This window comes from Chelon labrosus (genome assembly GCF_963514085.1).
Source record: "Chelon labrosus genome assembly, chromosome: 16".
In the NCBI taxonomy this organism is placed as follows: Eukaryota; Metazoa; Chordata; class Actinopteri; order Mugiliformes; family Mugilidae; genus Chelon; species Chelon labrosus.
Genome location: NC_140349.1, coordinates 16,060,038 through 16,074,023, shown reverse-complemented (window position 1 = coordinate 16,074,023; position 13,986 = coordinate 16,060,038). Strand labels below are relative to the sequence as shown.

Here is a 13,986-nt window from a genome sequence, read left to right as displayed (position 1 = left end):
CAGGATGGGCCCTACGCCACTCCTCGGGCCCTCACGCAATGTGGGAATGACACGTACTACTATCCACATGGCGGCATCCATCTTCTCCAGCATGAGTGGAGCCATGCCCTCTCTGATCCACAATTCAAAGTCCAACAGCGGGCCCGTTTTGCTCGTGGTCACACAAAATCGTGCTGAGAGGGCATCGTGGGGCGATATCAGAGCTCCCACGCCACTTGTTTTTAGGTTTTACACATTTCTGGAGGATTGGTGCAAGGCGGAAGCGTTGGCCATGTGGAGCAAACATGGCGAATCCCTTTCTGCTATACCTCCGGCATGGATTTGAATTTACTGAAAGAGGGAGGGGTCTCCAACACAAAAAGTGCCCCCAGTGTCCTATGTAAGGCACGGCCCAAAATCCAATCACGTGTGGTATACATGTCTAGAGCATTACACAACTGTCAATAAGCTTCTTTGTAAATCAACTGAGGCCGATAGTTTACGGAGGTCACTGCAGATAATGTACGTTTTTACAGGACTAATAAGCAAATGATTACATACCTGTTGATGGCAACAGGGTGATATACTATCAGAAAATAATTGTGTCAGCGTTACAACAAAATATATACATTTATACATATTCTTATCAGTGAAGTCAATTTGTCAATATATTTGTAAAGCATAATAAAAACATCTATCTGTATCTGTCTATCTATAATTCCGCAATAAATTGTTAAGTTTGTAACAGTTTACACTGCTGGTGAGCTCCACTCACATGCCAGTTCATTAGGTACAGAAGTGAAAACTAACAGTCCTGCACTAAATCTTAGCTTCATGAAGGTTATGGTATTCTGCATTTGTTTAAAATAACCGAGGGAGCTGCTGATTCAACTGTGTCGTCATGTTAGAGGCTGTGGTTTGTTGTACTGTTGAATTGTGCTGTGCTGTGCCGACAAACATATGTTCCTATTATTTTGACAACCCGATCTTAGTCAGTGGACTAGGCTAAACAGCAGAAACGAGTTTAATTCAGTCCAGTTTAACGGCACCGGAAACTAAATCATCCAGAATGATCATACAGTTAAATCACCACCTTTCTGATGTTGTTTTAATATAAACTAAACATTATAGCAGCCATGATTTAATGCAGGATGAAATGCATTTGTTTTCACTTCTGTACCTAATGAATAAGTGCATACTGCAGCATTGTACTGAATTGTGTCTCTAATGTTCGCTTATGCATGTAAATAGGTTGGGCAACATATTGAAAACACTTACCACTGTGCACTAATTCAACCACAGAACAACAGTAGCAGGCAAATGACAGTGAGGTTTACTCAGTGTCTAACAGAGGAACTCTACTTCTTGGAGATAGCATTTATAAATAACAACAATTGATTAAAAGGTTTGTGTACCTAATAAACAACCAGCAACTGACTGTATCTGCTTATATTTAGCACATACCATTAAAGTTCAAAGTTCACCTTGAACCAGGTCAATAAGCGTTTACATGTGCTCAATACACAGAACAGTATATTTGATCTAAAGCAGAATTTAATTCCTTTAATTTAGTTTTAGGATTTGACCTACATGTGAAAAAAATAAAATATGTGTGCAATCAGAAAGAAACAGCTGTAAAATGTTTGATTGTAATCTGTGGCAAATGTGAACCAGCCTCCTTTATTGTGCTTGAAAAGCTAGTTTAAATGTATGTCACGAGGAAAAGAAAAACACATTTGAAAAGTGAGTTTAGGTGGGTGTAGCCTCCGCTGCAGCCCTACGAGGAGCCATGCTTGGAGCCGAGACGATAAGAACTGTGTCCCTGCTCTGTTTTCCAATGAATAGGCCTAGGTGTGCATGCTCGTGTAAAGCAGGTTACAAAGGGAGTGTTGGTATAGTGGGCCCTACAGCCACTGGCTCAGGACTGGGGCCATGGCTGCCTCTGTCGGTTCACCCCTCTGCTGCTGAACAAACACACCGAGCTCTCTGATTGGTCGGGGGCTCCGTCCAATCAGAGCGCAGCAGACCCGCTCCGTACTACCGCTGCTGGCTCGGCCTCAGCGCGCTCATTCATTGGCTCCCCGGCTCGACTATTCTATATGAATCAGCGCGCCAATTATGCATTTCTCCCCGTGTTTCCTCTGCCTGGCTTTGTCATAGGGCATAAAGATGTAACTAAAACGAGAGCCAGAAGCCGATCCGGGGCGCTTCTTTTCTCTTTTTTTTCATAACGGTCCTCGGCTTTTCAGGAAGTTTATGCTGTGTTTACATTTATGGGGCACACATTTGAATAGATCAAATCAAAAGAGTACAAAAGATGGGGTTAAAAGTCACTCCTGGCGACTCTTCGGACTACCTTTGAACTGTTTTATAATTTGTTTCGAGTTTCAGTCCCGAAAAGTTTCTTAGTGACTTTCCAGCCAGTGGTTAGATCCACACGTCCCTTCTGTATGGACCTATATGGGAGATTTATGAAGCCTGTGTGCTTTCCGTTGGCCTGGTTAGGCTCATACAATTTTTTATAACCCAGTTTATTTGGTTTTAATGGTTTTCTCAGAAAATTAAATAACGAAACGGCGGAGGGGCTGGGTGCAAATGTGCAACTGGCTGCATGGAGGGGGACACATCCGTGGACATTCAACGTATGGCGACAGCAGTCATGTGCGTGCTCTGTCGGTTTAAATGAGCCGATGCATGGCTGCAGCCTGCCTGAAACCCTCTCTCCCCCTCTCTCTCTCTCTCTCTCTCTGTGTGCAGGCTCTGCAGGAGGAGAAGTGAATGTATCGCTGAGGAATGTACAGAAAGTCTCCCCGCCCCCAGTTTCAGGACTCCTCGCTATGGACAAATTCCATAGGGGGCAAACTGACATAAAGTTTCAGACCAGACTGCATCCCTATGTGGGAAGATTTCTGCTGTTAATGTCAGAGTAGGAATCGATCTGGTTGAACTGGGATATTTCTAGAAGAAAAGACAAAGAGATTAGAGGCAGATAGTTTATGCAAAACGCAGCGTATAGCCCAACTCTGAGCTTCTGGCCTCGCTCCAAGATATAGATAGTGTGCGTCGCCAAGCGCAAGGCTCGTTTACAAAGCCCCCTTTAGGCTACAGTGAATCAAGGGATTCTGTTTTCCGGTGAGATTTATTTTATTTTGTTTTATTTTATTTCTTATTTAAGGCAAGTCTTTAACAATGTGCTTTCTTTCCACTTGAGCTGTAAGCACTGAATTCAGTGGCTGACCGCTTCGGACAGAGTCAAGGAAAGCTGTGGTGAACGCCATGTTGAGGAGAATCAGGAGCCTCACAGTAACTTAACTAACAAATCTCCTTGTGCATTTGATCCAGCCACAGGAGTTTCTGTATATCAGATGGATTTTTTATTCAGGCTCTCAAGCAAAACTAACTAAACGGGTGGCGTGTGCGTTTTCCCTAGATTCTGCTTTATGATGGCACACCTTCTTCTCATCAGAAAATGGCGGTTTGTGCCCCCTCTAAACACATGCCAGGCATCAGTTCTTTTTAATAGTAAACAACGAGTTAATGCTTGCTGGTAAACTACTAAAAGATCAAATACTCCCCAGCTAATAGCTCTGTTATTTAAAAAAAAAAAAGAGATTAACACAAGGAAAGAAGCTGAAGCTTATTTTTTCTGTTTTCTCTTCCCCCCCTTTTTGTCAAATAAAGCCAATATCCTGGAAATTGCATGGGAAAAGAGTTAACTCAGCCTCATTTGGAAAGATGATATATATGTGGAGATATTTTTAATAAAGTGGCTGATCATTTGTTTGGCTGGAAACAGCTTTAAAGGCTATAAATAGCAGCCAAACTCAGCTTCCGTTACATTATTGTCGCCTTTCAGCTGTTCCTAAAATTTTCCTGAAATATTTATTTAGCAGCCTCTAATTTGCTTACGTCCCGCACACACTGCCTTGCACACGCTGCATGGAGTGTCAAAGAAATCATCTGAAATTCTTGGTTTATTTTAGTTTTAATTATTTTATCCTAAACTGGCTTTACTGTGGCAGACATTTGTTGTATTTCTCTTGTAATTATGTGTGATCTTATGGGATGAGTTGGATTGAATTTTCCTTTATTGTTGCTGCATTTGACCAGATTAAAGACACATGTTCATGCAGCACAAAAAGTTTGGTGGAAATGGGTGTTTTCACGCTCAGACACACGAATATTTGCAGTCTTTGTCACACTTTGCTGCTGTTCTGTACGGCCATGCTGCAGCAGTGTGGCTTTGTCTCTCTTTCTGTTATAAAAAAAAAAAAAACTAACAAAAAAAACTTCCCCTCTCCTGGTTGCTGTTGTTTGCTGGTTTCAGCACCTTGATTGATTAGTTACACTGAGATTTGTGTTGGGGAAAATTTGCCCTTAACAGCTCAAAAGCAATCAATTTCTTCAATATCTTGTTTTCTGAAAGAAGAGAAAAACAAGTTTGGTTGTGCTTCCAGTTTTCACACTTGTAATTTGTCATTAGATTGTGTTATTGTTGTAAAATAAAGTGCAGGATTTGTTGAATTTGGAATGGACTAAGTTGTGTATTCTCATATTAGGGATATAGTGTCATTTACTGCATGTGATTGTTGATTATTATAGTTAGGCTGTTGCTGGTGATCATGTATTTACTTGATTTATTTCTATAAAGATATATATAAATGTTTAATGTAAATTTTAAAAGGAAGCAGCAAGCTTTTAATTATTATAGTGTAATAATGAATCTTTCCCCTGTTTATGATTTTTAGAATTCAATTTTAAGTTATACAAACATCCAAAATAGTTTCAAACAAGTTTTTAATTGATAATGATTTTTTTATTATTATTTTGCTACACGTTAACTTGCAGTTTAAAAAAAGTAATAAAGCTCATTTCAAGTGCAGCAAAGAACCTTTTATTTGTTTAATCTGGCCACATTTAATAAAGAGGAGTAAGGATATGAATAGACAAATGCATTTTGATTTAAAAAATGATCAGTTTCTGAAAACAACTTTTGTTGACCAAAGTTAAGGTTTTCAGAAAAGTCCAAACAAAAAAGATAAAAATGGTCAAATTGTGTATTTCTGTTCTGGACCTCTGCATGAGCGAGAATCCTGATTAACAAGTAAGATAATCAGCATGTGCTTACTGAAGAGCAAACCGTTGCTAATGTTTGTTATTCCAACTGGAAGCTCATGTTTAATGCTCAGATGTGGAGCAGACAGAGGCGGGGATTTTAGGCCAGCTCACTTCCTGTGTTCAAACCATATACAATACATGAACATGCATGCTGCTGCCTGTTAACCTTCAGACATTGTCCTGTTTGTTACATGTGCCCCCTCCCTGTTTGATTTTGATCATACGTGCATGGTAAAGCTACATGTTGCGCGTGGCGAGGATCTTGGGTGTGTTTGGTTCATTGCTATAAATCATGTACCGTAAAACTATATGATGGGGATAAAGGAAAACTATCAAAATTCATGTAAAATTCAAATTAAACAGGAACTATTTGGGTCTTTTTTTGCAAAGCAATAAATATGGACTTCTTCCTCTAACCAAACACTTTACTGTTGATACTGACACTTTGAAAGAACTTTAAATTCTATATGTAAAATGCGTCTACATTGAGCTAGTAATAAAAATATCTACAGTAAGCAGGCTGTCCCCAGCTAGTTAGCCTATCAGGATGTGGCCCCTGCCATGTCACCGGTGTCACAGCGCAAGTTCACGAAGATAAACATTTACCACAACCGTAACTACAGAAATCTCTTTAATTTCATTTTTCTACTTTTAAAACTAATAAGGAAGAGGTACAGCAAGTTACAATCAAGGGACCATAACTAACTATATAATTTACTTGCTTCATTATTCAGAGTTCTACAGGAGAAAGTGTGTATGAATAAGTGTGTAGTCAATATAAAGGTGAAAATGAGCACACACTCATAGACCTGTAGGCTATGGTGATGAACCTTTATTGAGAAAGACCCTAAACTCTGACCCTTGTATCCTTCTAGCCAGCGGTTACCTTGGAACCTTAAGAATTATCTCTGAATGGATGAATGCATAACTCCGAGGGGCCCCATGACATGTCAGCACTGATTATTAACCCCATCTGAATGAGGGGCCTTGTTATTGGGCCTGAGGCGTATAGATAAAGGGCCCTCCATTCCTACAGGTTTACTTTTCTGACTAGCCACTCGGTGTTGGGATCCTGTCTTTATCAATCCAAGGTTTTGATCCTGTATCTACGTGGGACAAAGTGAGTGATTGCGTTGAGCTGACGCAATCTGCAAGGTTTTTGTTAATGAAAGAAAATGTTACTCACACTGTTTGCCATCTTCTGTCATCTTTTCAGCAAGAAAACTTAAAGGTAAAGACCCTGGATAATAGATGAAAGTGAAGAACTTACAGCATGTTAATGTACAACATGCTTATCTTTTGTGTTAATGTGTTAAGTTACAGAATATATAGTTTTCTGCAAACTTTGAATCTCATGAGACACCTAATAAAAGCTCGCTTTATGTCTTTGTGTTCATGTCGTCATTGGTGTGGAGTGGAATGAAGGGAAGCTTGAATGTATGGAGAATATTTTATAGTTTGAAAGGGTGACTACAGCTCTACTGGTTACTTTAAATCAGTGATAACCAACACCCTGGTGCTGGTCTTGTTCTGTGAAACTCTCGTTTTCCCACCTCACCCACTAAGCATTAACTCCCATCCGTACAGCTCAAGTCAATTTCATGTGCATTTAGAGACAAAAAACACCATTCAAACTTTGGAGGTTTTTTTACATTTGTATTTCCAAACAAAGAAAACAATAACAATAGAAAAAAAATGCAATATGTAAAATCATAATTCTCTGGAAACCAAAAACAATAACTTTCCTGACTAGAATGAAGTGACAGACTGTAAGCAGAGACAAAAACAATTGGTTGGTGGTACCACTTAACAGCCTGATTTACCTGCTACTGACCAGTAAACTCTGAGTTAAACAACACTCCGTTATCTATACTGCACATAGAGAGGTTTCTCTTATAATTAAAAGAATTTGTAAAATCAAGTGTTACCACTGTTTTCTTTCCCCATCATGAGAACCATATTAACAGTGCAATAACTCAGTCAATGAACAGAAAAAAAGAGGATCCAGGCTGCAGAAAATGAGGGTAATGAAGTATAACAATGAATCTAGACAAAGCAACAGTCTTTGCTTACACTTAACATGGGCGCATCAAAATGCCTAAAAAAATGAAGACATCTACTGCATGTAAACAAGAACAGCCTCAAACTCAAGAACTCTGTTGATATAGACATGCTAATTCAAAATTTGCCCTTCTGAAACACACTGATAAATCACACACCATCAATTATTGGAGGGAAGTTGAATGATGGAAGCTGCAGCTTAGTATCGTCCTGCAAGAAAAGAAAACCCAGAAACATTACATTAGAATAGGCTTTAAATCAGCAACATGTGGCGTCAAAATTGTATAGTAAATGTAGTTAGGTGAGCCTTCTTTGGCATTTCTCCTCACTTACGTGGGCTGTAGGAGCGAGACCGTGAGCGAGACCTGTATCGACTGTAGTAGGGTGATGGAGAGCGCCTGCGACTGCGAAAAGACAATGAAAATTTAATACGCTTTCTCACACATAATGGCATAACATTGATTTTGTACTTGCAAGGTACTACTCACCTATACCTATAGTCATATTCATCATATCTGTCACAGCGGTCATAGCTACGGTCATAATACGAGTCTCTCCCCCGCCTGCTGCTGCTGCTGCCGCCGCCGCCGCCGCTGCTGCCGCCACTGCCGCCGCCACCACCACCACCACCTCCACCTCCACCATTGCTGTTTTTTTTAAAAAAAAGAAGAAAAAAAAAGCTATGACCCCTGGGCAGCTGATCTCTTCAAAAAATTAATAAAAAGCACAGTGCCATGTCAAAACTGATTTGAACAACAAGAAAAGTGATGAATGAGTGATTTTAAGTTCACACTAATATATCAAGACAGCCGGTATCTCATATTAGACATCAGTGTTGATCTTACTGAGTTGGTCGGCCCATGTAGATTCCTGGCGTGGGGGTATGGGCACGTTTGGTAATGGAATAATCCACTCTGATTCGCCTCCCATCGAGCTCCATGCCATTGGCTCGCTCCATTGCCTAGGGAACACAAAAAGGGAGGAGAAAGACAAAGATGTTATCAGATTATTATAAGCGCATTGGGTAAAATTATTTCATTCACAAAGGCCCACCAACAGTACACACTGCAAACCTCTGCCATGGGATGCATTTTAGGGAATTTGAGGATAGGTGGACACCTAGTGGCACACTGATGTAATCACAACTAAATTAAAAAAGTATATCTGAAGAGGAGTCAAACAATATGCTGTTGCTAATGATCATATATCCACACAGAATAATGCTACATTAATGTAGCAAAAAATAAAGTAATGAGGGGCATAAATCAATGTAATGATTAGATTTAAGACTATTGCTTTGTGTCTATACTCTTCACCCTTTGACCCAGTGACATGCTACTTTTCATTCTAGCTAGTAAGAATGCAGTACAGCAAAACAAGTTAGTCAATAGGACCAGGAGTAAAGATTATTGAACTTTTGACCAATTATTAAACTTCAAGTATTTCCCATACCTCCTTGGAGTCCTCAATCCTCTCAAAGTAAACGAAGGCAAAGCCACGGGAGCGACCGGTACGCTGGTCGTACACCACATTGACCCCGGCCAGAGGGCCGTAGCGCGAAAACACCTCCCTCAGGTCACGTTCTGTTGTGTACAGGCTCAAGCCGAACACCCCCAAACATGTGCTCGGATCAGGGTTCGCCTGCAAAGGTCAACAATAGGAATCAGAGTTGGTGGATAAAGTTTTGCATACAAAATCCATTTATCTGATCGAGTACGAAAAACACACTCCAAGACTGAATGATTTTTAAAACCTTTTCATTTATACATTGACTACTCACTTTAGATCAGTTTCTCACTGTTAGGGAGGAAACATTCCAGCTATACCATGTGTTTATGAGCACTGGGTTATTAAGCTACTCCTAAAAAGTAAAGTACATCTATGTATATTTTTACACAGCACCACAGTAAATTCTTTGTGGGTAACCTATGACAGCTTTAATAACCCCTTAAACTGCTTTCAAAAAGATGTCACAGGCTAAGATGTGACGATTTCAACTGCCTCATGTTTGTTTTGAAAATGTCCCTCATGTTTTGCATTTTCACATGGACCTCCCAAAGCAGCAGTGTGCTATGAACATTGAACTTACACAACTAGTCAAGTATGGTGCTGCAAGAAATTGTTACCAGATGGAGAGCCAAGAAAACATACAAAATTTAATCTTAATTTCCAACATTAAGTATGTTCCTGCATTTACCCTTTACAGTTAAAGCTTCAAAGGCTCCTATGTAAAACTATTAATACCTTGTTGACACAAGAAAGTTTAGAATGCAATACATATTTAGCAAATTATCCATTTGTACTTTGCTAGTTACTGTTGCAATGAAGTGTGAGTTACACCACATGATAGATAAAATAAAAACTGCAAACACATGTTCATTTCATCTTAGATCATCCATATTTTCTGAGTATTAATTAGAAGTGTTAACTGTACTTCAATTCAGAAGGTGACCTGCTGCATATTGCAAATATTAACATTTTATATTATAATATCTATTACATATACGTATACATATATTATAACATTTCTATTAGCACATTTAACCCACACACAAACATTACATTGCTAAATCCCAAAATATGTCAGAAGGTCCACGTACCCTAACATCAGCATCACCGCCATGACTGCATGCTTCTTTTGTGTAGTCATGGCTCTGTTGATATAATGAAACGGGGGGGGGGGTTAATCAAAGGGGTTATTAAATGTCATGTCAAAGTGGATTCCCACAGCATCCACCACAATCATGTGATAAATTACTTCCGTACACAAAAATACCCGTCTCACTCTTCACGTTTAACTGCTGAGATGCCTAATGAAGCAATCGTTGTTAATACATTTTCAATATTTAAACTTAAGTACAAAAACATTTTTTAAACATAAATAGCAAATAACAGTTATATACTAAAAAGGGCAACACAGTTCTGATTATATTAGCCTGTTGGTTCTGAATGCATGTTGCAGATTTAAATCAAAACGTGTGAAACTCATTCATGTTTTTTTTTTTACTTACAAACACAGCGTCTTTAAAACATCTCCCCATAACATCCCAAGCATTTGTTTTTATTCACTATACACAATGTGAGATTAAACAGCCTAATAGAGCAATCATGTGATTGAATAGTTGGAAGTTTTTGATCCTGACTGGAAACATTCAAGTCAGTGTCCCAACAAGTCGGAACAAACCAGAAAGAAAAAAAAAAATATATACACAAGTTGCTAAGTCGCTGAGGTCATGTGATGGTAATCAAACTTGGCAAATGCTACTTTTTTTTTTTTTTTTTTCGCTTGCAAGTTGCATGTTCATTTCTCACAAACACTCGTCACATGGAGCAAACATGGGCAGGAAGAATACATTCTTTCCACCTACAGTATCTCACAAACTTGAGTAAACCACTCACATTTGTAAATATTTTATCCTTTCACAGGACAACACTGAAGATTTGATACAATGTAAAGTAGTCAGTGTACAGCTTGTATAACAGTGTAAACTTGCGGTCCCCTCAAAATAAGTCAACATTCAGCCATTAATGTCTAAACCACTGGCAACAAAAGTGAGTACAAGCCTAAGTGAAAATGTCCGTATGAGGATACCCCACAGATGCTCAATAGGGTTTAAGTCTGGTGACATGCTTGGCCAGTCCATCACCTTTACCCTCAGTTTCTTTAGCAAGTCAGTGGTTATCTTGGAGGTGTGTTTATCTTGGTCTCATCAGACCACAGGACATAGTTCCAGTAATGCATGTCATCAGCAACTGTTTGCGGGCTTTCTTGTGTATCATTTTTAGAAGAGGCTTCTTTCTTGGATGACAGCCATGCAGACCAATTTGATGCAGTGTGCGGCGTATGGTCTGAGCACTGACAGGCCCACCCCCACCCCTTCAACCTCTGCAGCAATGCTGGCAGCACTCATACATCTATTTTCAAAAGAACCTCTGGATATGGCGCTGAGCACGTGCACTCAACTTCTTTGGTCGACCATGACGAGGCCTGTTCTGAGAGGAACCTGTCCTGTTAAACCGCTGTGTGGTCTTGGCCACTGTGCTCCAGCTCAGTTTCAGGGTGTTGGCAATCTTCTTACAGCCTAGTCCATCCTTATGTAGAGGAACAATTCTTTTTTTTCAGATCCTCAGAGTTCTTTGCCATGAGGTGCCATGTTGACCAGTATGAGAGAGGGTGAGAGCGATAGCACCAAATTTAACACACATGCTCCCTGTTCACACATGAGACCTTGTAACACTAACAAGTCACATGACACCAGGGAGGGAAAATGGCTTACTGGGCACAATTTGGACATTTTTACTTAGGGGTGTACTCAGCGGTTTAGACATTAATGACTGTGTGTTGAGTTATTTTGAGGGGACAGCAAATTTACACTGTTATACGAGCTGTACACTAACTACTTTACATTGTATCAGTGTCATATCTTCAGTGTTTTCCCGTGAAAAGATATAATAAAATATTTACAAAATTGTGAGGGGTGTAATCACTTTTGTGAGATACTGTAGATCAGATCAAAAGATCCACATGGTTATCAGGTGCTATTATTTTTTGACTGAACAGATTTTCAAAGGGTAACACCACCCCTCTCGATACGATCTGAGTGCTGGAATTTTCCCATGTTGTTTTCATATTTTGACTTAAAAGCACCTAAACACACCAAAGATGCATAAAGGACTTACCAACTCAGGAAAACAAAACAGTCACACGAATGCACAAAATGTTTTAATCTTTCACTATCTACAAGTTACGATTCGGAATTACCCCAGAAATCTGATGTGTCCGAAATGTCAGCAGTAACACCTTATAGTTAATGTGAGAATCCTTTGGTTTATCTTCTATAGCTTTGGCCTACGCTTTAGATCTCGTCACACTCACCCTGTTGCCAGTGTGACGCCTCCTGTTCGACATAGGTGATGTGCTCTGGCTCCTCTTGCGGTGGTATTCAGGACTGTAGGAACGAGAGCGGGACTTCCTCCGGTGGGAATAGGACCGAGAGCGTGACCGGCTATAACGGCGGTTTGAGTGCCGCCTAGAACGAGACCTGAGAACAAGAAGCAATTCATTTAATGGTCTTGTACATGTGAACGTTAAAATGACAAGTGACATAAAAGAGAAGAAAGCGCTCAACATTCAAAGCACTCAGTAACATTGATCTGTTGTATGATGAGATCACAGTACTTCAAAGTCACTATAGAAAGGCAGCAACATACCCAGATTTTGACCGAGAGCGGGATCTGGACTCAGAACGTTTGGAGGCCCGGGATGGACTCGGGGAGCCGGACCTGCTCTCCGACTTGACCCGAGCTGGACTCCCATGATCCGATTTCGATGGGGAGCGTGACCCCTATTGCCACAGCAGCATGTTAATAACTTTCTCTTGGACAAATGTATTTATTTCTTTACAAAGAAACACAACCAAGCACAGACTAGTGAAATGTGGTAGAGAATGTTTCACACAAACAGTACACCTGTCTAAAATGTATAGCTTATGTACTGTGGAAAAAGGGGTTAGTAAACTTTGATCTGCAATACGACACATTAAAAATATATAAATGTATGACAGCTCTATGTCCACCTGGGCCATCAAGGGAAAAGATAAAAACATGCATATTTATATAAAGAAAGGGAGCATGGTAAAGAAGAGACAATTGTGACACAAACAGTATTTTTACTTAACCTAGGGACACATTCATTCTTCCAGATTCTTTACACGCTACTCCTTTCTGTCAGGTTTTCTATCCTTCTTCATTCTTCTTTTTTCAGTTTTCAGATTTTCTGACGCCCGGTCTGTTTCATTTTAGCCATTACACTTGCAAGCGCGTCTATCTCACACCATTCTTCCGTCACATTTCCTCCCTTTCCACTTCTACGTTCTGCTCTGTACATGTTTTCATTAGCCTTCTTTTATCTTGAAAATTTTCTTCATCATTCTTGGATAAAACTCTTCAAATCCTTCAGGTTCAATAACCTTAATGAAAAAAGAACATTCAATAAAATTAAGATCATAGAGTTTAATAAAAAAAAAATATATATATATATCTTAAATAAAATTAAAAACAAAAAACTGAATGCAGTACAATTACATTAAGATTTAATATTGCAGAAATGATGCAAATGAGCAAAGTTACAATGTAAGCCATACTGTTATGTTACTGAATATAATAGATGAAAATGTTGTAACAATATTTCCATTTTCTAAACCAGAGAATGAAAGCTGAGAAGGAAGATTGGCTTAAAACTAAATCTGGAGAAGGAAAAACAGACGCAGTCACATTTGCCTAAAAGGACGTTGCTGGTCATGGACGTTTTGTAATTCATTTCAATACCAAATGAGTCAGAGCATAATTTATCAGGGAACGCAAGGTTCCACCAAGGGTTAACCTCGGCGACTTTATGCTATCGGTAACTAGCGGTTAGCTACCTTTACCAGAGGATAGTTGAGGCAGTCTTGCTAGCAGAGAAGAATTGTTTTAAATTAGAAAAAAACTTTCGATAACACGTTTGTCTGGAAGCTTTTCTGCCTTTGCAACACGTGCAACGCTAGCCAACAAAGCAAGGAAGTGGACGTTAAGCTATTTACAGCGTTAGCATAAACGTACGCTAGCTAATGGTGCATTCCTATAACAATGTCTATAAGCCACACAGAAGAAAAAAGGAAGATATGAAGATATTTTACATCGTTCAGGGAAACTACATACCCGTTCTTCGTAGTTTCCGTCCTCAATGTCGCTCATCTTTCTGTTTAGCTAACGAAAAGCAGTATTTTGGTAGAAATAAGCTGCAGTGAAGCGGCTTAACTCTAATGTTTTATTTTTTTTTCTTTCCTG

At 39.5% G+C, this 13,986-nt stretch overlaps 1 protein-coding gene across 1 annotated transcript; it reads right to left on the bottom strand.

Moving 5' to 3' along the window:
- Positions 1-6,625: 6,625 nt before the first annotated feature.
- Positions 6,626-13,986, bottom strand: tra2a (transformer 2 alpha homolog). Its single transcript, XM_084563871.1, has 9 exons — positions 13,858-13,986; positions 12,370-12,503; positions 12,035-12,200; positions 9,759-9,812; positions 8,611-8,799; positions 8,004-8,119; positions 7,647-7,805; positions 7,492-7,562; positions 6,626-7,368 (listed from the first exon to the last, which is right to left on the bottom strand). Exons 1-9 carry the CDS (start codon positions 13,891-13,893, stop codon positions 7,358-7,360), a joined length of 936 nt encoding a protein of 311 aa, XP_084419997.1. The 5' UTR covers positions 13,894-13,986; the 3' UTR covers positions 6,626-7,357.

Bases quoted from the DNA above. Each gene is read 5' to 3' on its own strand.
- tra2a (XM_084563871.1), bottom strand. From the start codon at position 13,893: ATGAGCGACATTGAGGACGGAAACTACGAAGAACGG. The intron at 12,201-12,369 runs GTATGTTGCTGC...TCTTGTTCTCAG, and splicing joins CGCTCTCGGTCAAAATCTGG to GTCTCGTTCTAGGCGGCACT. The intron at 8,800-9,758 runs GTACGTGGACCT...TGACCTTTGCAG, and splicing joins GCGGTGATGCTGATGTTAGG to GCGAACCCTGATCCGAGCAC.